Here is a 26,453-nt window from a genome sequence, read left to right as displayed (position 1 = left end):
CATGCAAAGCACTGCCTCCTACCAATGAAACACTATAGCAATCCCAATAATCTTCCATTTCAAGAATTCAAAAGTATTACTCCATGTTACTCTTACCAACTTCTATTAAAATAGCCACAAATATGAGTTCCACAGAGGGCCATAAGACTACCACACTTAATGTGTTTCTACAGTTTTTCTACAGTGAATGTTTTTCTGCAGCAGTTCTACATAGGCCACTCCAGCCCCAGTGTAATTCTTACGGCTAGAGGTCGGGAGATATTCAGCAAAAAAAATGCATCAAACAATCTATAGGCTAGGGACCTGGGTGAAGACTCAAGCCAAGATGCACAATGCTTGTTCAATAAGAAATAATTCATCACATAAGTTAACACATGTGAAAGCACTCAGGGGCCCTTCAGACAATAAAAATGGAATAAGACCAATGATGAATGTCACTATATTGTATACTTAATAAATCTCTGCTTTTCTTACTAAAAAAAAAAAAAGAAGGGTAAGAGAGAGTCTACTTCCACAGGGGAAAGGTGACTGCAGGGAAACAGAAAGTATATGCCCCACCTAATAACGTTCAAATGCATTAAAAGACACCCAAACAAAACACATCTGCAGACCAGATTTAGCCAGTCTGTGTGCTTTGCAAAATACAAAAATTCAAGTAAGTGCAAGACTTTGAAGGATAGGGATAGAATCTTGTAGTAATGAAGCATTCCTGCTTATATAAATAATATTCTACTAGGTATAAATTTCTAAACCAGAATAAATAAAGCAAATATATATTCATGCATAATTCAATTAAAAGCTGCTAAATAGTTACACATGTTGGTTTGTGTCTACTGATTAAAAACAGAATATCTTTGTAGCTATTCTCAAGATATTTAGATGATATCAACTTGTAACCTTCTGTACTATGGTAAAAAAATTTAATTCAATGCATATACATACACAGTGGCTGAACCTAATGTGCTCCTCTCCACAAGATGATGGAAATGAAGATTTGCCATGACAAAAGCCAGTTCTTCTTTCTTCTGAAAAGTTAATTAAAAAGAATACATTTTTCAACTGAAATATTTTAATTTTTCACAAGGTCATTTTGAAGATTGTAACACATTCATCTTGCAGATACATCCAGTTTCTTACAGCTATAAGATCACCACAGTACTAAAGCATTATTACTGCTAATATATTATTACTCTCTAATAGACTTATATGTCTTACTGATAGCAGGGTGTATAGTACCAAAAGAATTAACACCCTCATACCTGTGAAATATCAAAATACAATTCTACGCTGTTTTGAACTGTTTCAAAGGTAAGCACTGGAAAGACCTTCACAGATACCAGGTACCAGATTACTTCTAAAAATACTAAACATTACTAGTGTAACTGTTCCTCTCTCAAGTGACTGCTTAATTCTGCAAAGACAGTGGAAATGACCACACACAGCTTCCTCATCTGCCCCTCAGGTTGGACAGCAGAAAATAAGACTATTCAGGAGCTGATCCACTCCACCCGACTCACAGCTGACACTGACTGGTGTAGGGACCCTCAAAGGGTAACCCTGTCAATGCCACTTTCTACTGGCCAGGCAGAGGACAAGCAGATCAACCAGACAGTCCATGTAGCTCTGCAGGTCAACACAGATCAATGATTCAAGTCATGAAACGCAGAGCAAGCAAACTGCTGCCTCACTCACAAGTCACCTTCACACAAAAAGGGAAGGAAAGAAAGAAAAACTGACTGCCACAGTTCACTGAGAAAAGAAAAAGACGCAAGAGAATGATGCCGCATGAAGCTGTAGATCTTGATGCTGTGTAGTCAGTGAATACAGGGTCACAGTGTTATTCTCAGAGTCAAATTTGTGAACTATTCTCTTAAAGCATCCACAGCCAAAGCTACTTACTTAACCCAATCCTGGTATACAGAAGTCCTTCATACTATTCTGCTTTTCACTAAGTGCCCAGAAAATAACCCCCAGAGGAAGGAGTTAGCAATCAGTCTGACCTGTTGAAATAAAAAACCTATATAGAGGGAAAGGATAATTTCTCAGATGCTCAGCCCTGAGAGAGCAGAGTATATCCCACGCCATATCCACAGGTCAGAAGCACGCTTGTGAGACAACCATAGTGAACATCCTAGAGAGGAACTGTGGCAGAAAAAGGACAGTAAAGAAAAAGAAGGAACATGAAATCATTGAAAGGGAGAAAGGGGGAGTCGTATGACATTAAAAGAATAACATTAACAAAACAGGAAAGCAGGAGTGGTTTGTCATCTGCAACAGAAGCAGAACAACAGAACAGAAGGTTATATAGCTAGGAAAATAAAGTTGGTAAAGAGGCAGCTGCTGAAAAGTCTTCAAGGAGTTTCATTTAGTCTCGTACATAACTGTGAGCAAACGTGAGGCAGTGAGGGTGAAACAGCACAGTACACACAGGACTCAATCTTACCTTCCATAGCCCTACCACAAGACCAGGGCTTAAGCTGAAGATCCGAATGATTCTGTCACAGCCAATCATGGTGGATTCAGTTAACTGACTCAGATCATACTGTGCAATTAAAGAATACCATCGAGGTCTTTGAACATCCATGCCAAAGAAAAGACAGAGAGAAAAATAAGATTTCCTGTCTGTTATTGCCAATTCTCATTAGTGTACCTAAAAATGTTTTTGAAGAACAAATTATATACACTAATGTGCTCAAACTAAGTGACACAATCATGGAATAGAGACACAAAAAACTTGTATAAATAAAAGGCAAAATGGAGCCATTTAAATTTCTCATCCTACTATGTTTTTCTTCCCTTCCCTCTTGCTCTTATTGTCAACTCAACCACCTAGTCAGAAGTAGTTCAAGAATCAGGACGGTGAAGAAGTGACAGAATCATCTTCCATACTTTTCTCTCCAAACACCCAGGACAACAGTACAAGCAAAATTCAACACTCAGTATGTATTCCTAATCCAGTGAGTGAAATAATGCATAAGCAAAGATAAAGTACTTTAACATAAAAACAGGTGGTCTCAGTAGGCTATCTGAAAGCACATGTGCCTTTCAAAGTTATTCTCAGGGAAAATTCAGAGATGAGTAAATTGAAACATTAGCAACTGAATTTAAACCAAAATCGGGAGTATTTTCATGAAGGAGACACACTGTGAACTCACAGTCTCAAATGTCTAAGAACAAACACTCAAATGTGTAAGAAAAGACAATTTGACTCTGCTTTCACTGTAAGACTTACAGACACCCAGAGTGAAACATTCTATAAGCACTACAAGTGGTAGACATAGGCGTCTGTCATTCCAGGAACCTAGAGATGATTCAGAAATGAATAAAGGAGATCTCAATTGTCAACCATCAGAAGACAGCATTGGACCAAAGTCCTGCCCCCCAGCACCTAATGCACAGGCCAGTAGGTGGTAAATATGCAGACGTTTATTCAGTAAAAAAAATTTAAATAGTCAGTATAGCACTGTTTCAAAGCAAAGGGAAGGCTATAAGGTATTACAAATTCACAGCTGCTATACTACTGATTTCAACCTTTCAAAAAACTCCTTGTGCTCTCTACTTCCTGCTGCCATGGCATGAACTGCTTCTCCTCTGCCATGTCCTTCTTTCTGTCATGCTGACTTGGAGCCAGCCAACTATGGACTGAAACCTCTCCTCTTTTAAACTTGTTGGGACAGCTCCCAGCACAGAGGAGGTTTCCAGGTCAGCATGCCACAGCTCCCAGTGCAGACGAGACTTCCAGGAAGGCATGCCACACCTCCCAGTGCAGAGGAGGCTTCCGGGTCAGCATGCCACAGCTCCCAGCACAGAGGAGGCTTCCGGGTCAGCATGCCACAGCTCCAAGGGCAGAGGGGGCTTCTGGGTAGGGGTACCACAGCTCCGAGGGCAGAGGAGGCTTCCGAGTAGGCGTGCCACAGCTCCCAGGGCAGATGAGGCTTCCAGATCAGCGTGCCACAGCTCCCAGCACAGAGGAGGTTCCAGGTAGGCATGCCACAGCTCCCAGGGCAGAGGAGGCTTCTGGGTAAGTGTGCCACAGCTCCCAGAACAGAGGAGGCTTCCGGATCAGCATGCCACAGTTCCCAGGGCAGAGGAGGCTTCTGGGGAGGCGTGCCACAGCTCCCAGCACAGAGGAGGTGAGCTGCATGGGAGCCAGCAGCACCCCCCAATCCCCATCGAAATGAGAAGACACGTAAACAAGCCTCAGAACCAGACGTCCAGATCACTTACAGCAACCCCAAAGGGAAATGAGATGGAACACTCTGATACTCAACCACCTGGACTCCCTGAACTAGCAACGAAAGAGGATCTAGAAAAAAATGAAATCAGAAATAATTTCTCACATAACAGCAGAGTTTGTGCCCATAGTGCAAGACATGATAAATAAATCTAGAGAGGACACAGACAAAAAACTAGAGGAGCTGAGGAACATGATGGAATCCCAACATAGGAAACAAATGGAATCCACAAAACAAATGCAAACAGATTTCCAGGAGATTAAAATCTGCACTGAAAGCTTACGCAGAAGAATGAGCCAATGTGAAGACAGAATTTCAGATACAGAAGATAAGATTGCAATTACTGACCAGGAAAAGAAAAATTTCTTTAAAATTGTAAGGGACCATAAGATATCAATCCAGCAGCTGCTAGATGATGTAAAGAAGAATAACATAAGACTGATTGGAGTCAATGAAGAAACAGGAGAGAGTGCAGATGAAATAAAAAAACTGTTCACAGAAGTGATGGCAGAAAACGTCTCAAGCAGTGGAAAAGAACTTGACATACAGATAAGTGAGTCATATAGGACTCCAACTAGCCTTAATCAAAAAAAAATATACACATAGGCATGTAATTTTTAAGATTCCAGAAACCCAACAGAAGAACAAAGTTCTACAAGCAGTTAGAGAAAAGAAACAACTCACATACAAAGGAAAGCCCATCAGAATCACAGCAGACTTCTCAACGCAAACCCTCAAGGCAAGAAGAGGTTGGAGTGACGTATTTCAAGCCCTAAAGGAAAACAGCCTCCAACCCAGATTGATGCACGCTGCAAAACTATCTTTCAAAATTGATGGTGAAATAAGATGCTTTCATGACAAACAGCACCTCAGGAACTTCATGAATACCAAACCAGCACTAAAAAAAATTTTAGACAAAATTCTAGGAAAAGACAATGAGGATTACAAACCCAGGAAGCAGAATGAATCCATCGGGCACAACAAGAAATTAAAAGCAAAGGGGGAGAATGGAACAAAAAGAAAAAATAATGACAATGATAACTCAATATGTATCCGTTATAACTATCAATGTTAATGGTCTCAACTCATCAATCAAAAGAAATAGACTAGCACAATGGGTCAAGAAGCAAGATCCAACAATATGTTGCACACAAGAAATACACTTAATTCAAAAGGAAACTCATAGACTGAAAGTTAAAGGGTGGAAAAGAATACTCCATGTGATAGGAACCAGAAAAAAAAACAGGAGTAGCTATTCTTTTTGCAGAACAAGTGGATTTCAAACCAACACTGATTAAGAGACACAAAGAAGGACACTACATCCTTGTAAAGGGAACAATCCAAGAGGAAGAGATGACAATTATAAATACCTATGCTCCAAACACTAGTGCGCCCAACTATATAAAAGAATTACTAATGGACATGAAAAATCATGTAAGCACTAATACAATAGTAGTGGGAGACCTCACTACCCAACTGTCACAAATAGACAGATCAACCAGACAAAACAAAAGCAATGAAATACTAGAACTCAAATTCTTGAACAAATGAACTTAACAGATATTTACAGAGTGTTCCACCCCACAAAATAAGAATACACACTCTTTTCAGCTGCACATGGGTCGTTTTTCAAAATAGACCACATACTTGTTCATAGAACAAATTTAGGTAAGTGCAAAGGAATTGAAGTTATCCCCTGTATATTATCAGATCACAGTGGGATGAAATTGGAGATCAATAGTAAAAGAAACTGCAAGAATTTCATTAAAACATGGAAATTGAACAACACATTTCTGAATAACCAATGGGTCACAGAGGAAATTAAAGAAGAAATCAGACAGCTCCTTCAATTAAATGACAATGACAATACAACATATCAGAATATATGGGACACAATGAAAGCAGTCTTACAAGGGAAATTCATAACAGTGAATACTCACATTAGGAAAACAGAGCGAGCTCAATTAAACAACCTGATGCTGAATCTCAAGCTTCTAGAAAAAGAAGACCAGGACAAACCCAAAGCCCATAGAAAGGAGGAAATTATAAAGATCAGGGCAAAAATCAATGCAATGGAAACTAAAAGAACGATACAAAAAAAAATCAATGAAGCCAAGAGTTGGTTCTTTGAAAGAATAAAATCTACGCAGTTAGGAATGAAAAGGGTGAAATTACAACGGACCCAGCAGAAATCCAGAGCATCGTCAATACCTACTTTGAGAACCTATACGGCAATAAGATGGAAAACACAAAAGAAACGGACAGATTCCTAGACATGTATGAACTACCAAAGCTGAATGATGAAGACTTAAAAATTCTAAACAACTCAATATCAATCAATGAAATTGAAAACATAATTAAAAACTTAACAACTAAGAAAACCTCGTGTCCTGATGGCTTCACTACTAAATTCTACAAGACATTTAGAGAGGAACTACTGCCACTACTGTTTAAACTCTTCAACGAAATTGAAAGGGAAGCAATACTCCTGAATTCATTCATGGAAGCAAGCATTACCTTGATCCCCAAAGCAGAGAAAGAACCAACCGAAAAAGAGAACTACAGGCCAATCTCAGTGAATATAGATGCAAAAACCCTTACTAAGATACTAGTAAACAGAATGCAGAAGATCATCAAGAAGATCATACATCTTGACCAAGGGGATTCATCTCAGGGATGCAGGGATGGTTCAACATACATAAATCAATCAATGGAATACACTGTATCAATAGAGTCAAGGACAAAAATCATATGATCATCTCAATAGATGCAGAAAAAACATTTGACAAAATCCAACATATATTTATGATAAAAACCATACAAAAAGTTGGAATACATGGTCTCTACCTCCATCTGATAAAAGCCATCTATGAAAAACCAACAGCCAATATCGTACTAAGTGGTCAAAAACTGAAATCCTTCACACTAAAATCAGGAACAGGACAAGGATGTCCACTATCACCACTCCTATTCAATACAGTTTTGGAAACATTAGCCATGGCAATTAGACAACACAAAGAAAGAAAAGGAATAAAAACAGGAAATGAAGAAGTCAAATTGCCATTATTTGCAGATGACATGATACTCTATATAGAAGACCCCAAGAACTCCACCAAAAGTCTTCTAGACTTAATAACCAAATTCAGTAAAGTAGCTGGATACAAGGTCAACACACAAAAATCAATAGCTTTTCTCTACACGAACAATAGCTTTCCTCTATTTCACTGAGACAGAAATAGGGCAAACAATTCCTTTCACAACAGCATCCAAAAAACTGAAATACCTAGGAATCAATCTACTGAAAGAAATCAAAGACCTCTTCTCTGAAAACTATAGCACTCTGAAAAGAGATTGAAGATGATATCAGAAAATGGAAAGACATCCCTTGCTCCTGGGTAGGAAGAATCAACATAGTGAAAATGGCCATACTTCCAAAACTGATATATACACTCAACACAATCCCAATTGAAATCCCAGCAGCATACTTCACGGACCTTGAGAAAGCAATCCAAAAATTCATTTGAAACAAGAGGAGATTCAGAATAGCAAAAGCAATTCTAGGTAACAGAGACATGGCAGGGGGTATCACAAACCCCAACTTGAAACTATACTACAAAGCTACTGTGATAAAAACAGCATGGTACTGGCAAAGAAACAGACCTGAAGACCAGTGGAACAGATTACAGGATGCAGAAACAACTCCAGACACACTCAGCCACCTCATCTTTGACAAAGGAGCCAAACACCCTCACTGGAGGAAAGATAGCCTGTTTAATAAATGGTGCTGGAAAAATTGGGTTTCAACTTGCCAAAGAATAAAACTAGACCTATTATCTCTCACCATGAACTAAACTAAAATTGAAATGGATTAAGGATCTAAATATTAAAATAGAAACGCTGAACTGGCTAGAACAGAGGCTAGGCAGAACTGTTGAAGACACTGGTGTAGGAAAAGATTTTATGAACGAAACCTCAGTTGTCCGTGAACTAGCACAAACAATCAACAAGTAGGATCTCTTCTTACTAAAAAGCTTCTGCACAGTGAGAGAAACCACCAGCATTGCGAAGAGACAACCCACAATGTGGGAAAAAATTTTCACCAGCTGTCCCTCAGACAAAGGTCTACTATCTAGAATCTATAAAAAACTTTAAAAAATCAGACCTCCCAACTGTAAAGACCCAATCAAAAAATGGGCCTCTGAAATGAACAGACACTTCTCAGACAAAGAAGTAGAAATGGCAAATAAACATATGAAAAAATGTTCAACATCATTGATCATTTCGAGAGATGCAAATGAAAACAAAGCTGAGATTCCATCTCACCCCAGAAAGAATGCCTCTATCAAGAAATCAACCAATAACAAATGCTGGCAGGGCTGTGGGGAAAGAGGAACACTGCTGCACGCTGGTGGGAGTGTAGACTGGTGCAACCACTGTGGAAATCAGTATGGAGATACCTCAAAGGGCTAGGACCGGAAGTCCCATTTGATCCAGCTATTCCCCTGCTGGGTATCTTCCCCAAAGAATTAAAGGAATCATACCACAGTGATATATGTATACCCATGTTCATAGCAGCACAGTTTTTAAGAGCTAAAACTTGGAAACAGCCCAAATGCCCATCAACTGGAGACTGGATTTTTAAAAATGTGGGGTTTTTTAATAAAATGGAGTACTACTCAGCCATAAAACATGAGAAATTAGAGACATTTATAGCTAAATGGATGCACATTGAGGCGATACTCTTAAGTGAAATAAATAGGACACACGTGTAAATACCAAATAGTTTTAGTGTGAGAAACTGAAAGTGTAAATAAGGACTAAAAGGTATAATAGATAATGTGAAATAGGAAGAAAAGGGGCAAAGGGGAAGGGGAAGTGGGAGGGGTAGAGGAAAGGAAAGAAGGGAATGGAATTAATATGAGAAAATGAAAAAGTAGAAACAAAGTCTTTGTAAATAGGGAGGGATGGAGGGGTGGAAGGGAGGGCAGGGGAAGGGGCAAAAAATAAGAACCAGGAGAGACTGTAAAGGTGCAGATTTCCAATGATAAATGTCATTATATTGTATAACTAAAATGTACCAATAAAATGATATACAGTTAAAAAAAAAGAAACTCCTTGTACTAAGATCTACAATGTGGTTAAGGTGAAGTGGTCAGTGAGCATGCATATAATATATAAGCCTAAAATTTGCTCAGCTCAGTAGAATGTACTTGGAAGAGGATGAACACAGAGCTAGTGAACTAATAGTGGATTCAGAGGAAACTAAAGTGAAACCTTAGCTCCAATCTAAGTGACAGCACACCATCACAGACTGGTGTTCTCTGTGTGTGAAATCATCAGCCTCCTTGCACATAACAAGTGCTCAAATAGTAGTCATTGTCATTATCATTATTAAGGTGAAGAAAGGAGGTTAGGGATGTAAAGAATCCTCTTCTCTCACTTTTCAGTGTTTTCAGACATGGAAAATACTCATAAGTCTGGCTGTGGAGCCATTTAAAGAGATTTTGAGGACATGCAGAGCCTTCATTTGCTTTGGTCTTGCAGACCACTAATGCAGGTACTGGGGCTGGCATGTATACAACCACTCTCACAAACGTGGGGGGGGCACAGGATCAACTGTACAATGGAGAACGAGCAAAGAAGAAAACTTGGGAGTCCATCTATAAAGGGGCATTATAGGAAAATTCAATTTTAAGTTACGTCAGTGGGTCTTTCACTGTTCCTGCAAAGATTCTCAACGAGGAAACAAAAGAGACCCAAATAAAAGTCAAAAGTGTACCAAAAAAAAAAGTGCCTTCTCGGCTGTCACACATTTTAGACAAGGACCTTCACTCCTCCATGATGAATGTGTTGGCTCACAAATTTGCACTGAAATGCTGATCAAAACAGATTCCTGAAAAACACTTTTAGTGTTGTTTAACAAAGTTGATCAAAGGCCAGCTGAAGTCAATACAGTTTTAATGAAAACAAATTACATTAAACGAATCTCCCAATGAATTTTCCAGCATTTGTCACTATGGTGTCTACTGTTCCTGAACTTGATGACAATTTTTAACTTAATCATAAGTGTGACAAATTTATTTTTCTCTATTCTACAATATCAGAGAATGACAGAAAAGTCTTAAAGATGCAATCAAACTAATTTGTACTTTTAAATTACAAATGCAGTGCTATCTAATATTTACATGTAAGATGTTCTCACTGTCAGTTGTGCGGACAGTACTTACCCATTTTTGGCAGGGGCTTTATATCGTTCCATAAAAACTGGTGTCGTACCACACAAATTCAAGGTTGACAAGGTAGCTAAACATGGCCAATCTGTGCCATACCACACAACAGTAACAGATGTATCATTTAAGGAAAGATCAACATGTGGCATGATATATTCTCTTCCACTCTTTTCTTTCAATATAATTGCCCAACCTAAGCCAGATATTCTGCAGAAAGAAAAGAAAGTTAAAAATGTTTACTTCATTGCAGAAAAAAATCCTAAAGGTAATTTTATCTATTATCTCCAAAACATTTATTTCCTTAAAAGCCAAAATCCAAATTCTCAAAATATGGCCAACATAATTTTCAGTGGACCAACGGTTCCCTCTTTAGACTTTCCCTTCTCACCTAACAAACACTCACTATACATCTATGATGTTCCAGGAACCAGCAATGCACCAATAAGTAAGGCAAAGATTCTTCCCAGGAAGAAGAATACCTTGAGCACCCTTTATTTACTACAGCAGATCACTAGCCTACTCCTGCTTCATAAATAAGGCCATATATAAGAAATAGGAAAATACTGTATATGATATAAATACACAAAAATATCAGAGACAATCCTACACAATCTAACCTGTATATCTGTCCTACGTACATAACTCTCTCAGCTGATACTGTCATTCTTTTCTAAAGTGGTTGCAAGCTGAAAAATTTCACAGTTCTGTTCAAGAGCCTCGCAAGCTACTGTGCAAGAACACACTGCATACCTCAGGGCCTCTTTGGTTTTCACGGGAAGGCCTGTGTAAGGGCTGATAGGTTTGAGAACCTGGGCTAGTGCTGCTTTCACAGATGTGATTTGTTTTGTGATATAGGTTTTCTTCCAATATCCAGCTTCCTTATCCTCAACTGATAGTAAGCTCACAGACACAGTTGTCTCCTCCATTGAATTAACTTTCCAAATAGATCTTTTAGGTGAAAATGCTATTGAGTAGATTCTGACCCAAATAAAACTGGGGGAAAAGGAGAAAATACATTAACTAAGAAACACTGTCTAATGTAATAGTAATATATTAAATTAGAAATGCACAATAATTTTTAAATAGTCCAATTACAAGAGTAAGTCAAGCTGAACATTTACGGTTATTCATGTGTTAAAATGAATTGCAGTTTGAAAAAGTATTTTAGATTCACCAACCCCAAAAACACACTAAAAAAGCCTGTTTCTACACATCAAGTTTAAAGTGAGCAATATCATGTTATTTGGGATTGTTCAAACCTCTGCCTTCCTATAGAAGGTCTATACAGTATTGTACTAGAAAAACAATAGAAAGTTTATACATAGTGTGATTCTTTTATATAGATAAATGCTTTTGAAAAGATCAGAAAAGACATGTAAACAAAGAAATATTAACAGTGAATAACTGAATTATACATCCATCTTGTTTCTCATTTTTAAATTTTTCAACAATCAACATGCATTGTTTTCCCAGTTTTTTTTTTAAATGAGCATTTGTAATAACAATGACAAGGTTTTTTGAGTACATGCTATTTGCTGAGTGCTGTTTTAAGCACTCCATAAACATTAAGTCATTCAATATTCATAACAAACACATGAGGAGCTGTTCTTTTGTCCTCATTGTACAGATGATGTAAAGTATTCTGGCCCAGATGAGTGCATGCAAGTATGTGATGGAACTGGGATTTGCAGCCACGCAGTCTCAACGAGAGCTCACAATCTTCACCCCAGTGCTTCACTTCCTCTTCAAAAACATAAAGAATTGGGTTTAAAGAAACTGAGTAAGTTAACCATATTCCCAGTCAATAAGTCAATTGGTGGAATTCAGATTCCCCTTGGACAAGGTCTGAGCTCCTTTCACTCACTGCTACCAACAGGTCATGAGAAATTCCCCATACAGGGTGGGCTTAAAGCTGGACTCAAGGCTCCTCAATCTCAGCCAATATTTTCCATGGGGGGGAAAGAATTAACATTTAGGGGAAAGTGAGGCAGAGTTTGAAATTAATTTCCTAATCTGAAAGGTGAAATTTTCATAAATAAAATATAATCATTTGCCAATTTATGTCTCCACATTTCTCTTTAGAGAAGTTTGGCTGCTGGGAGAAAACAATCCCCTAATAAAGAAGATAATTCTGAGCTCCAGAAGTGTGCTAGAGACACTACAGGTACCCAGAGAGAAATAATCATTTCATTTGCTGCAGCAGGAAAGGATCTCTCCTCAAACACAGGATTTCAGATTACATCTCCTTGATTCAGACATTACGTGATTTCTCAGCAAACATGAACTCACATATATCACACACCTATTGACTTCTCTTTCTGGTGGGTTTTCTCAAATCATTCCTCACCCCCACAAAATCACTTCACACTAAGTAGTTGCATTATTTATATTTTGAGTTCAGAAATGTCAAATGTCTGGTCGTTCATATGTAAAGTAGATTAGTGGAGTCATATGATTATTGGAATCCATGTAGGAAAATCTGAAACTCTTTTACCAAAGTCTCTTGAATAGACACTTTTTAAAACTCCCTGTGCATAAAAGCTTGCTCATGTTTTGCTCTGGTTTATTTTTCTCAGCATCTCATTCTATTTAAGTGTTCCCTGCTTTAGCAAGACCTTTAAGGAACCCCAAATTTCCCACATCAGCATGACCAAACCACTGCTAATGCTGATGTAGTCCTCACAAACTACAAGAACGACACCACCATGGAGAGGGATCAGAGCAGTCAGCACACTGTCAGCAGCTGTGACTACAGCCCACCCTGTATGAATGATGAGCTACATTCAGATATATCACAGTTAATTTACCACAAGTGAACCCTAAAAAAAATCTTATATTATGGTATAAAATAATGAGCCAGGGATATAGCTCAGCAGCACGGCACCTGCCTGGAAAGCATGAGGCCCTAAGTCCAACTCCCAGTACGCCCCTCCAAATATATATACAGTATTAGGTTGTTCCCCTTGATTGTTTATAAAATAAAAATGTAAAAATATTAAAAATGTTAAGTTTAAGATGCTTTTTAACAGTATCTTTGAGAACTCTTCACAACACTGCAGTTTTGGACATTGGCCAATTTTCCATGAAAAAAAATCGCTCATGTATTTTGCTTTAGTGAACATCTTCATCTCTTTCTAGATGATTAAAAAATTATCTACATTCATTCTAGAACTACTGTCAAAAATAAGATTTTTTCACTCATTTGTGAGTGTTGACATGGATGGGTGGATGGAAAGACATTTTCCACATAGGAAAGATCTTTTTTTTAATTAAGACAGGAAAAAACACCCTTTCCCAACCACAGAACAGTATATGTCCCCATTCTGAGTAGGAGATAATTGAAGACAGACTCAAAGGGAGAAAAGCGCATATTCTGAGTTCCTTATTCAATTGGCAGACACATAAAATCAAAGATGCACTGTATTGGTAATTTCAGAACTTCACTATTCATTAGTATGATCTGAAAAATATTTAAAATGCAGACTCCAGAGCACTAGATTACAACCTTCAGAAATGCAGGCTAGGAATCCAAGTTTTAAAACTTCTGCAGCTGGTTCTGATTCAGTCTTGTATGGACTGGAATTTGAGAACCACTGTACGATGTAACAGTCCTTGCCCACTGTCTTAGTAACTTTCTCATCACTGAGACACAATATCTGACACCCACAACTTTAAAAAGGAAAGGTTTATTTTGTCTCACAGCTTGTAGAGGTTTCACTTGGCTCCAAGGCAAGGCAGCATGGCAAAAGATAACTGCTAATGGCATGGCAAGTGGGAAGCAGAGAGAGATCAAGGGAGGATGCCAGTGACCCAACTTCTCCCACCCAATATCACATTATCTATAAATTCATCAGTAAGCTAATCCACTGATGAGTATCATGTCCCCATGATCCAATCACCCCCTAAAGTCCTACCATGAGTGCATTTTGCATAAAGATGCACATGAGGCTTTGGAGGGACATTTAGATATAAACCACAACATTCTCCCCTGGCCCTCAAAAGACTCATGCACATCTCTATGCAAATGCATTTAGTCCATCTCTAAGAGTTGCCAAAGTCCTAATAGTTAAGTTCAAACTCTCCTCTGAGATTTAAGGCAAACTCTTAGCTGAGGGCCACCATAAAAATGAAAAGAAAGTTAAAGACTTCCAACATACAATGATACAGGATAAACATTCCCATTCCAAAAGGAAGAACTAGGAGGATAGAAAAGAATGGGACCAAAACAAGACCAATCAGCTCCCCAAAGCCCTACATATGAGTGCATGAGGTTTTGCAGGGACATCTAGACATAAACCATAATACCCACTATGTTCCAAAATTAAATAACATTACAGCCCTTTTGCTGTTATTCTTCATTTCTTCTTTCCCTTGTCTATTAAAACCACCATTAAAACTTGCATTCCCTCTTATTTGGAGTTTTCCCTAGTGGTATGTAGGTTCTATGAAGGATTGATATTTGTATAATCTTGATGTTGAATGAGAGAGGAGTCTAAAAACCTAAGATGTTCAGTTATGGGTACAAAATGCTCACTGGAAGAAAGATTCCACCATCTCTCTACAGAAGAAAAATTTCTCAGGTGCAGATAAAGATCATGAAAAATAAAAAAGAAAGAAAGAAAAAACAGTGGCACGAGTTTCTCTTCTTTATTCATAGGTACCCAGGGAGTGCAGGTAGGACTGGCTCTCTGCTTCCAAAGGTAGCCCCAGAAGACACTCAGGACCTCTCTCTTCCCCTCCTTCACTCAAGAAGCTAAATCTATTTAACCGGTCCCATTCTGCTTCCTCCTCTAGGATCTGCTTGACTTCCAGAAGAAACCACACAATCTGCTGTGGGAATTCTGGGCCAGGAACAATGGGACAGGGCCCTGCAGCATGCTTGAGATCATACTGGTAAGTCTCTCCAGTTCTGGGTAAGCACAGCTAACACTCCAGGGCAGCACCCCAAAGCTGCACTCTTCAACAACTACAGCTTGATCATTTTCAATATATGCAAAGAATATTCCTTTCTTTGAGCATATAAATGCAATTATCTGAAAATATCATATGACTGCATACAGCACTAGACATTGTGCCTAAAAGTACTATTAAATCATCTTAAATTTTAAAAATAGAGGCTTTATTTTTTCATAACTTCTATAAAACAGTCATTAAAATATAACAGAGAGATTTAGTTTTCTCCTTACTTGTCATTAGCCAAATGATAAAAGCGCCTGTTCACACAGCCAACACACAGAAGGCTCACAGCATCCAAGTAGGAAAATATCTTCAGCAAGATTTCTGAAGGCATTCTGAGACAGAGAGGGAAAAATCAGACAAGTGGACCAGTGCTTAGTCTACAAATTACCCAGAAAACAACCAGCTGTTCATCTCTAAATAGAGACCATAAACAGACCCCTCCTATATAAGAGTCAAGCTATAACCTCAGCTTCAATTATTTTCTTGATTAAAGTTTTCTGGTTATTACAATTCTCATGACATAACCAGGAAGGAGACCCAAGGGCACAGAATGATAACTTCCTGAGCATTTTAATAATGTTCACAAACTATGAGACAACAAGCAGGATTTCACTGCCTCTCTCAAGGAACTATGTATTATTCTTTGGTGAGATAAAAGAAAATAGTTAAAATGGCTAAGATTAAAGAGTTCTACATACTGTTCATAGGGTTGCCTCCAAGCGGGAACAATCAATGTTTAAACCTATATTAGACCTATAGCTTTCTCTGAATGCTAGTTATTTCACATTCATAGTTTCACATAGTTATTGGGGTTGGTGTAGGGGATGACAGGGAAAGAGGAAGGTGAGGAGTAGGAAAAAGAAGTTCAAAGCATGAAAATTCTGCTTTAGGCCACTGAGCTTCCTGAGACATGCTAAGTTAATTTGTGCATGTTCATTTCCAGGACTACGGAATTCAAATATGAATATGTTCTCATCACAATTTCATACTAGAGACCCACTCCAATTTCTTGCCTCTATAAACCCCATCCCTGCCCAATCCAATGGAGATTGCTCATTTCCTCCTGTCAAACAACCTGTCCTCTGGGTCCCCACCCTCATCCCCAAGTACTTCAGCCTTCCATTCCTGCCTCTATCTTCTGAATCATTGACATCAGCATCTGAAAACTCCCCCCAAATATCTCATCCTAACATTATACTCTTCCCTTGATTCCTCTGATCCCCAAACTCTCTCCAGCTATCCTACAACCTCTATGATACCTTTTTCACCGCCAAACTTCTGGGAAGGAACAAAAGAAAACAAAAACTTGCCTATATCTTCTGCCTCTAGGTGCATGACTCTAATTTTTTGTTTCATGTATTTCAGTGTGAATCTCTCCATTGACCTGAGAAAGTTCTTCAAGGCTATCTACAGTTTCCCTGCTGTCTCTGCCCATTCTAGCCGGAGAGGGGATCACTCTTGTTTTTACAGCAATCTCTTCCTCTTCTGGTTTACTCAATACTCCCTCTCCTGGACTTCTTGGACCTTGCAGGTCTTCTCTGGCTCTTTAGTTGCTTTTCAGCATCCTAGTTCCTCCATGCTTACTCGAGCCACCTTTGCTTCTCTTCTCCGCTCTTTCCCCAAGACCCTCTGTCCACTTCCAGGACAGCCAACTCCCTGCAGATTTCTCCTTGAATGAGACTCATACCCACTGCCACCTGGCATAACTCCTTTCCCATTATTGTGACTCTTCTGCTGCTGACCCTGATTCTTCCCCATCCCAATCTGCTGTACCTCCATTTACTCATTGGTTTAACCCAAAAGTTTCAGGTTCTTACTTGATATCTGTCTTCCCCTCATACCAACATCTAGTTCATAAGTGAGTGATATTTGTTACACCTTCAAATACAACCAAATTTGTCATTCTCTCCATCTCCCCTCCTTCCAGAGGAAAGCTGAAGGTAAAACAAGCAAATTAGATAATCAAAGGCATCACATTACACTATAAAGTACAGCTCCTCCCTGAAGCCTCTAAGCTCCAACCTTTGGGCCCCTGACCTTCCTTCTGCCTGTACCTCACTACCACCCAAGGCCTGGCCCCACAGCACTTTGAGCACTGCCCTGATCTGCACCTCTGTGTTCCGGCTGTGGTACAATCTTCTCTAGGCTCTTCAATCTCAATCTTCAGTTCTTATCCTTAATGTCACCTCCTTAATGAAGTCTTTCCTTACCATCCTACCCCATTATTCTGCACTATGAAATCCATTTGTTTTCTTGACACCATATACCCAAATTTTAATGATTTACTTTTTTAAAATCTGTCCTCCTCACTAGTTCATCCACTTAGAACACAAGAAAGGAGTCAATATTTCTCTACCAGCACCAAATAAAGCATCTTATCAAGTAGGTCATCAAACATTGAATGGCTACATTAACAAAATTAACAAAATTTTGCCCTATTTCATATATCAGATTATTGTATGACAGATTCTACTCCCAGAGTAAAGAGTTTTAAAACTTAAATTCATGTCCTTGAATATCTTTTCTTTGCTTTACTTTGTATAAACACAGTAAAATATGTACATTAAAATGAATATATAAAAATATGAATACCATAATTAAGCTAGTTATGATACAGTATTAAATGTTCAGAACTTGAAAGCAGGCAACTTATGTTTGATTCACAGTTTTGCAACACTTAGACTATGTGGGCCTTACTTCCTCCAGTGTAAAGTGTCTCTCTATAATAATACCAAGTTTGAAGGTTCCACACAACGCTCAGTACACAGATGATATTCCATAAATGTTACTACAATACAAATCTACAAACACCTTACAACCAATTTTAAATAACTTTTTTTTAAAAAGACTGTATGGTGCTAAGGGTTACCATATAAAAATTGTGCCATGAAAGAACCAGGTCCCAAAATACTGAAAGCTAAGAAATTCAAAGGTCCCAAGCTTTTCAGAGCTTTTATTTTAATTCCTCTTTTTCCTTTTTCAAGGGCTTTCATCAATTGAAAAGTGAATTAATTTTCAAGAACATTTTAATAAGAGGAAAATTCAACTACTTGCCACTTTCAGAAGTTTGGTTTCATATAACTAGTCTAATAAGGATAATGGTGACAGGCTTATGACTCATGTCAAACTTTCCGTGTTGTAAATTCTTCCTACACAGTCCTATTTTTAGAGAGCTCAAAATAGCAAGCTAGTATACACAGCATAATAACTTTCTCTAAAAACTGCATGCCTAGAGTCCCCCCCACACCCGCCATCCAAAGCAGGCCACTTCTGCTACTTACCTATCCAAATACACAGAACAGTTAGAGGGCGATTTCTCGAAGTGCTGGCCTCGTCTGGCATATTGCCTCAGAGCTGTATCACCTGCACCAAATTTGACACCCCGCCCCTTTCTGAAAGGAAAAGTGAGAAATTCAAATTATATGATCAGCTGAGGTGAATTATCTGTTCTTCTCGACAAAGTTCTAAAGGATTCATAAAGTCAAAGATTACTCACTGCGAAACTCCATCTCTGGAGAGATCAAGGGAAGAAAGTGAGGAAGGGAGGGAGAAAAGAGAAGGTGAAAGGAGGAGGCCGTGAAACTGTAGTGTCCTAGGTAAAATATAAAGCTGAAGACTGGACTCTGATGTGTTTGCAACCTAAAGTTTAACAGGAGCTCTCATTAAAGGCTGTCACTGTGTCAGAGAAGTGCTACAGAATGGAAACAAAAAAGAGAAAGACATATATGTATTGACTGGATGATTTTGACAGTACAACAGAAACCTAGTAAAGATACCATCATTTTTAAGGACTTCAGATCTGTGAACTAGAACTGTCAACACAATCTGCAACTCTGCTGATCTTTCAGGGATCAGAACTGGTTCCAACTCTGGCTTTGGCAGGCTTAGCCATAGAAATACCAAATAGCCACAATTGTTTCCTTACATTTTAACATCTCATATTCAATAAAATGTATTTGAAGGGCCAGGAATTTAGCTGAGTGGCACGACACCTGCCTTGCAAGCGCAAGATCCTGAGTTCAATCCCTGGTACTGGGAAAATTAATTAATTAATTAATTAATTTTAAAAATGTATTTGAATTCCTTACCTTTTTATTTTACTGATGTATAAAATAATAGGACATCTTACAACTAATAGCTTTTTAGATTTTATGAACTAAGGTATATTTTATGCAGTTAATCTTTTTCAGGTTCTCTAAAATAATTTTGTTAAGATCAAACTTCAATAGTAGCCTGAAGGGGATCTGAAACATTCAAGAAGTCATAAAGCCCAAGACTCTCATTTCTTGGCAGCATGCCCCTCTCCCCCGACCCCCACTGCCCCATGGAGCTCCTAAGTGAATTATTTCTCTTCGAAAGATTTTGAAGCTGCTCCTTTAATCTACAGCACACAAATAACAGGTATTGCTCCCACTTCCAACCCAGCATGCTATGTGACTACAATCTATAGTATATGTTACCCATATGCACCATTCACCAGCAAAATATGTATTTTGTTTACCAAGAATTTAACCATGCTGAAGCTGTGTGTGGTAGTACACACCTGTAAGCCTAGTACTTGGGAAGTGGGGGCAGGAGGATTGCCATGAGTTCAAGGCTAGCCTGGGCTACGTAGTGAGTTCAAGGCCAGACTGAACAAAAATAAAAGAATTTAACCATGCTCAGTATTTTGTACCAGGCTGATTCCCCAGATGTATTTGAACTAACACTCAAAAAGGATGTGGGCAATAATTGGAAACAAAAGTAAGAGGTCCTAAGAACTTCAAATGAGGGCTGATTAACCCTCTAGTCGCTTAAGTATCAATTCCACACATAATGGATCATAACAGAAGATGGCCCTCAACTCCAAGCATATTCTGCCATTAGGAGACATGAGAACCCTCACACAAAGCCTCAGTTTATCCAAGGGTGACAACACAGCCTGGTGCCTACTGCAGAGGTGGTATACCATGGTGTTTGTATGCCAAATCACCCAGCAGCACCTATTTGCCATGCTCAGTAAGCACAATTTCCATGTGCTCTGAGCAGGTGGCAAATGAGTTTCTCTTCCTTCAGTAGATTTTCCTCTTTAGAAACAAGCAGAATGGCTGGCACCTGGGGAGCCCTCCATAAATACTACCTACAATCTGCATACTGGTATCTCTCAACATAGGAGCGGCTGAATAAGGTAAACTTCCCCAGATCCTGGAGAGTAACAAATGAACTGCAGTGAAAAATGCTGGCTACAGAGCCACTCCATTCCAGCTCTGGAAGAAAAGGTTCAATGCACTTTTTGTCTTATCTGACTTCCTAGTCACTGTTTTCAAGTTACTCCAAAAAGATGGTTCTCAACCTGCACCCTACAGAGCAAGAAGAGGGAAAGAGCACGGGAAGAGAGGTGGATTTAAACTTTTCGAAATGGCCCCTCCCTTAAATCAGAGAACTCTGTGTTATGTAAATTCTACATTGACCTATATTCAAAGATAAAATATCTTCAATTGACAAAGGTTCTTAGCATTTAAACTTTAAGTAAAAGGAATTTCTATTACTCTTCCGTGAAATAATAATAATTTCAATAAGTAGATCCTAACTGTGACACTTGGACCTATGGTTCTATGAAGTGTTGTATCAAGAAGTCTGTGAGACCATCCATACACTAAACACTGTATGAACACTGAGTGATGTTTCTCACTAATATATACCATTGCTTTGAAAGAAATGAAAGCTACTGTTTTAATCAAATATAAATTTATCTTCAAATCATTACTAAATTAGTGACAGCTTTTTGTCATTATGTATTTCCTCAATCAAAAGATGCTAGAAAAATAAAAATTATTTTGCCTTAGCCCAGCCCAAGACAACCAAAGAAAATTATCAATTTTAATCTGACAAATTGGCAAAGACTAAATAAATGATAAAGACATGTTGCCTGTGTTCCACCATTCTTCCTCATTTCTGGGAAGTACAAACCTTATGAAAAGCCAAATCTGGCTGGTGTGATCCAAGATCCTTAAAAAGCACACACATTTTTTAAGCCAGGAATTCCACTTCTAAAATACACTCAAGGTCAAAAAAATATATATATATATATATTTATATATTTTTATATATATTTATATATTTGTATATAAATATATTTATATATTTGTATATATATATTTATATATATAAATATATATATGCCCAGATGGTTCACTCAGGCATGTCCACCTCAAAGTTGTCTTCACTGGGAAAAAACACTTAGAACCTGCATAAGAATTAGTTATGTTAAATGGCCTCCACAGTCAATTTTCAGTCAATGAGAATGCAATTTCAACACAGGTGAAAGTGTTTGAAATAGAAACAGGTCCAAGTTGTCTTGCAGGTATCTGCATGACTTACTCCCTCACCTCCTTCAGACACTCACTCAAATACCACCATCACACTGACACCCACCTTGGCTATGCCACGTAAAACTGCAATCCAGGTCCTATATACATACCCTCTCTGTCCTTTTGCTCTTTTTTTCTCCTTAGCACATAACACCACCCAACACTGTCTTGTTTATTATCATTGTAATGTAGGTTCCACATGAGCAGGGACATTATATGAGTTTTGTACAGTGCTAACTCTTCAGCACCCACAATATGTCTGGCATGCAGATAGCATTCAATATACATGCTAAATTTAAAAAGTGTTAAATGAAAAAGCAGATCATATCAGTATACACTACAAAAGCTTATTTTTGTACTTCTCTAAAAGAAAAAGTAAACAGCATACAAAGAAAAGTTCTAAAAGGAAAGACAAGGTATTAACACTTAACAGAATTACAAGATTGATGGTGGCGGCTTTTAATATTCCATGTTATGTTTCTAATTTTTCTTAATACACTGAATACACAATAAATTTTGGAGGTGGTTCTTGCTTTAATTTCAGAACTGAGAGCCTCATGTACAAGAAGGTTAGGAGCCAATGTGACCCACAATCCTTTAGACTGAAGCACTGGTTCTCAGAGTAACCCTAAAGAAATTGAAACTGAGTCCTTCACAACTAATGCCACAAGTCTGCAGCCAACTCGAAACTTCTTACAAATCTCTCACTTCATCTTAAAAATTAGTGCAGGTATTTACTGCATTCTACACAATAATTTATCTTTGCTTATAAAAATTACCATTTAAGCTACTTAATATTTCCCTCCAAAGCCTTTGTATTAATTTTACATGAGAAAGAGGCCCTACGTATCCCTACCCACTGCCACCTATCCTTTTGAGAAGCATAATGTTAGAATGATCAGCTATTTCAAGGAATACATACTGGCACAATCCAGCAAGCTCTTACTGAGAAGATTAACTTATATATTCAGAATTTATGAAAGCCTATTGGGAAAGCTTACATGAAGTGAATAAAGTTACCTGTTTTGTATATATATCTGTGTATAAACTATATATAATATTAGTGGGAGCCACAAAATCCAGCTGTAACTCTCTAAAAGATAATTTTAAATAACAGGTAAGTTCTATTTGGTACTATTTTAAAAGAAAAAAATGAAAGGTACCAAAGGCTCTTCTCTAATCTGAATCTCTAATCTAATAATAGCAAATGAATATACCAACATCTTTGACTAAAACATTTAACAGGATTTATTCAATTCTACAAATACTTCTTAAAGACATACTCTGTAAAAGGTAATGTGCTAAATGCTTCAAAACGTCTGCATCTTTCTCTACTTAATCGTAAAATAAAGGTTATTTTTATTACAAAGATATCTGAATACTTTAAAAATGTTAAAGTTTATTTTGTGCTGTTTTGTTTGTCCACAATTGAAATAGATTTCATGTAGTCCCTCATTTCACAAATAGTACTAAGGCTCTAATTAGGCCATTAAAGAGACTTAAAGTTCCAAGGTGAAGGCAGAAAGGCCCCAAGACCCTCATTTCTTATCTTTCCAGAGCTCATTTTCCCTATCTTGGATTTTTTTATATCACATCAATGTAACTTTTGGCACTATTGAAAGTACAATCCCATTTCTCCCTAAAACCAACTGCACAGTGCTAAGGACTCGCATTCAACAAATTGGTAATGGAGGGGAGGGGGGAGATAGAATTGAGATGTGTTAGGTACATGTGCCAATTCCCCACAGTAAATGTAATCACTCTGTATTGCAAGCGTGTACTAATAAAAATGAAGTTTTTAAACAAATAGAAAAAAACAAATTAGTAAATTAAATTGCATGCATGTCCTCTTATAGTCATGTCTAATATTCTTTAAGTCAGATATTAGTTAGTTTTAAAACACTTTTTAAGTGACATATTTTTCCCTAAAAGCTTTAAATAAGTTCAGTATTTTAATATCTAATTTCTGTGCCTGATTTTTAGTATCTAGTAAATCAAATCAATTAGTCTACGTAAAAAGCTAACTTGATATTTACTGCTAGATTTCTTAGAATTTGTGATATTTAGACACATTCATATTTTGTGTTAAAGATGATTTATTAATATCTAATTTCCCGAAAAGAGCCATTAAAAAGTCACCTTCTTAAACTATGCAGTCATTTATTCTTAGCAGCTGAATTTACCAAAAATTTAGACACGTTCAAATCACAGGTTGAAATGCAAGTTCCCATGGTAGGCATAAATGACAGGCACTTTAATTACATCATTCCACCAGGAAGTGCACTCAACTCATCATATAAAAAGCATTCTGCTTCACTTTAACAGCACTGATTACTTACTTTAGTAAAAGTGACAAATTGATTTAAAGTTCAAACTTCCTATTTAAAAGCCAGTCTTTCTCTTCTATATAATAGAATTTTTGCAGGCATTGCTACAATTTTATAGCACAAGACTTGCGGTTTGTCTAGCATATAGCTATTCAAGCAAGAACTATTATCGAGCTGGGCACGGTGGTGCGCGCCTGTAATCCCAACTATTCCTGTAATCTCAATGTGGGGTGAGGGGGGTTGAGGCAGGAGGGTTCCAAGTGTTGAAGCTAACCTGGGCTAGTGAGACCCAGTCTCAAAATTAAAACAATTTTAAGAGGGCTAAGGATAGAGCTCAGTGCTCCCTAAATTCAAATCCTAGTACTAACAGTAATAATAATAATAATAATAATAATAATAATGATAATAATAATAACAACAACAACTATTACAGGAAGGAACAGGGCTGTGCTTTTGAAACCAAAGTAAATGGGGTTAACAGAGACTTAGGGAGGACAAAAACAGAATCCTAGAGATGGGGGTAGGGAGAGACTTTAGTTGAAACAATATAGAATCTTTTTTTATGCTTAAACATGGACATTTACCAAAAAGCAAAATATGGATGACTTTTTACACCTGTAGATCAAGGAGTTCAGGAACAAAAACACAATCCTCAAAAATATAAATTCTTAGCCTTACCTCCACCTGGTTAACTAGAGTAATGGGTACAGGGCTAGAAATATCTTCTGATAAAATGAGTGGGACTGAGTAACCACTACCATATGTTGATATTTTAACACACTGCCTCACTTTACTTTAAATTACGCTAAAGATATTTCTGAAAGAAGACGCAGCCTACTGCTTCCCGCCCCTTTCCCATCTCCTCAAGTTGCCTTCTCTCCTCTCGCTGTAGGAGAGGACGACTCTTCAGAGCCCCTGAGAAATGGCAGAGACAAAATAGGTCCCCGACACTTAGGCAGGAGACATGTGGTGGAGGGTGGCGAGTTGAGCACCAAGACGTGGCTATCTAGAAAACAATTTGGCCGTGCACAGAGATACAGACGTGCCCAGAAGCACACGCCCCACCCCCACCCGCCAGGAGTCCGCTCCCGGAAAGGTGAACGTGCGCCCCCGGTTCCCGAGTCGTGGGCGGAAGAGAAACTCGGTAAGTTCTGTATGGGTATAGTCTACTTCTCTAAGCCAGTAGTCATTGAAAAAGACGCAGTGTGACTCCAGTTCTAGAACCGCGACTAGACTAGTAGCAGGGGCGGAGCCCAACAAACTTTGGGACTGGTCTGGGAAGCTCGCCCTCAGCGCCTCGCCGTTGGACTAGGGGTTGTCGATGCCAGGCAGGTACAGGGGATTCCTACAGGGCGTACTAACAATAGACAGACTGCGAAGAATACTCCTGGGGAGCTACTCTACGAAGCCTGGAAACGACGTTTCCAGGGTGAAATTTTCTTCAGTTGTTCTTTCGACCTTTCCCGCGTTAAGGAAAAAAAAAAAACTGAGTCACGTGCCAGAGCCGGACCAATAACACTCGCGAATGCGAGGCGAGGCCTGTGAGGGGCTACCTCATAGACGGACTCCGCCCTCGGGCCCTGACGGTCACCTGAAACGGGAGGCCCCGGTGCGCCCAGCCGCAGCCCCTGTTGTGCCCCAGGCCGCGCCGCCGCCACGAAGGGGTTCCCGCGGCTCTCGCAGGCCCTGCAAGCGGTGCCACGGGGGCGGACCGCGTCCAGTCGCCATAGAGACCTAGCTGATACAGCGCAGGTACTAGTCCGCTCCGGAAAACACCGCCCCCGGGCCCTCGCGCGCGTGCGCAGACGGGCGACAGAGCTCGTACATGCGCACTAAGCATTCCGGAGAGCAGTCCCCTCTCTAGCCCTGGAAACCACTTCTAGACACTTCCGGGGCCGGCCCTGCTTTAAGGACGCCAAGGGCGCCAGTCTCCATAAAGCCGGGGAGTTTACGACACTCGCCCCTGCTTTGTGGCGACCCCGTTCGCCCTGTTGGCTGTTTGGGTTTTTGAGAGAAAATCGAAACTCAGAAACCAAATCATTTGCCCATAAAGTATAGCAAAGCTAAATAAGACGAAGGACTTCCCAGATGGCACAATCCTCTTCAGAAAAGTCACTAAAACACGCAGTTTTACAGCTGCTCATTTAACTTGTGCAAGGTCTGGTTGAGGTGCCCAAACACTGAGGAACAACTTCAGCCACAAGGCCCCGCCCAATGCAGCTAGAAGGAAGAACAATGAGTTCGAAGCTACCCCCACCAAGGCGTCTGGGAAGTGTCAGGGAGGTGTCAGGCTGACGGGCTCTGGCTGCCTTGCATTGTGGGAGGTGTAGTCCCTCCTTCCTTAGGCTCTGC

At 38.9% G+C, this 26,453-nt stretch overlaps 1 protein-coding gene across 3 annotated transcripts in view; it reads right to left on the bottom strand.

Annotated features, from left to right (window-relative positions):
• Fbxo15 (F-box protein 15) overlaps positions 1 to 25,905 on the bottom strand; it is a 123,177-nt gene extending 97,272 nt beyond the window's left edge. Inside the window, exons 1-7 of one of the 3 annotated variants that reach the window (XM_087191273.1) lie at positions 25,693 to 25,903; positions 18,706 to 18,816; positions 15,652 to 15,756; positions 11,216 to 11,458; positions 10,463 to 10,672; positions 2,444 to 2,570; positions 943 to 1,025 (exon numbers count right to left, since the gene is read on the bottom strand). In XM_087191273.1, coding sequence (XP_087047399.1) covers positions 943 to 1,025; positions 2,444 to 2,570; positions 10,463 to 10,672; positions 11,216 to 11,458; positions 15,652 to 15,756; positions 18,706 to 18,816; positions 25,693 to 25,829 — 1,016 coding nt within the window. In that variant the 5' untranslated portion in view covers positions 25,830 to 25,903. Of the gene's footprint in view, positions 1 to 942; positions 1,026 to 2,443; positions 2,571 to 10,462; positions 10,673 to 11,215; positions 11,459 to 15,651; positions 15,757 to 18,705; positions 18,817 to 25,692 lie in introns of all 3 variants that reach the window. The other 2 variants (XM_004861959.3, XM_004861960.3) reach the window with 2 other exon arrangements.
• Between the last annotated feature and the right edge of the window lie 548 nt (positions 25,906 to 26,453).

Source organism: Heterocephalus glaber, unplaced genomic scaffold (genome assembly GCF_053883595.1).
Source record: "Heterocephalus glaber isolate CG9 unplaced genomic scaffold, H.glaber_assembly_v1.0 deba00000331, whole genome shotgun sequence".
NCBI lineage: Eukaryota > Metazoa > Chordata > Mammalia > Rodentia > Bathyergidae > Heterocephalus > Heterocephalus glaber.
This window is presented reverse-complemented; position numbering and strand designations above follow the sequence as displayed.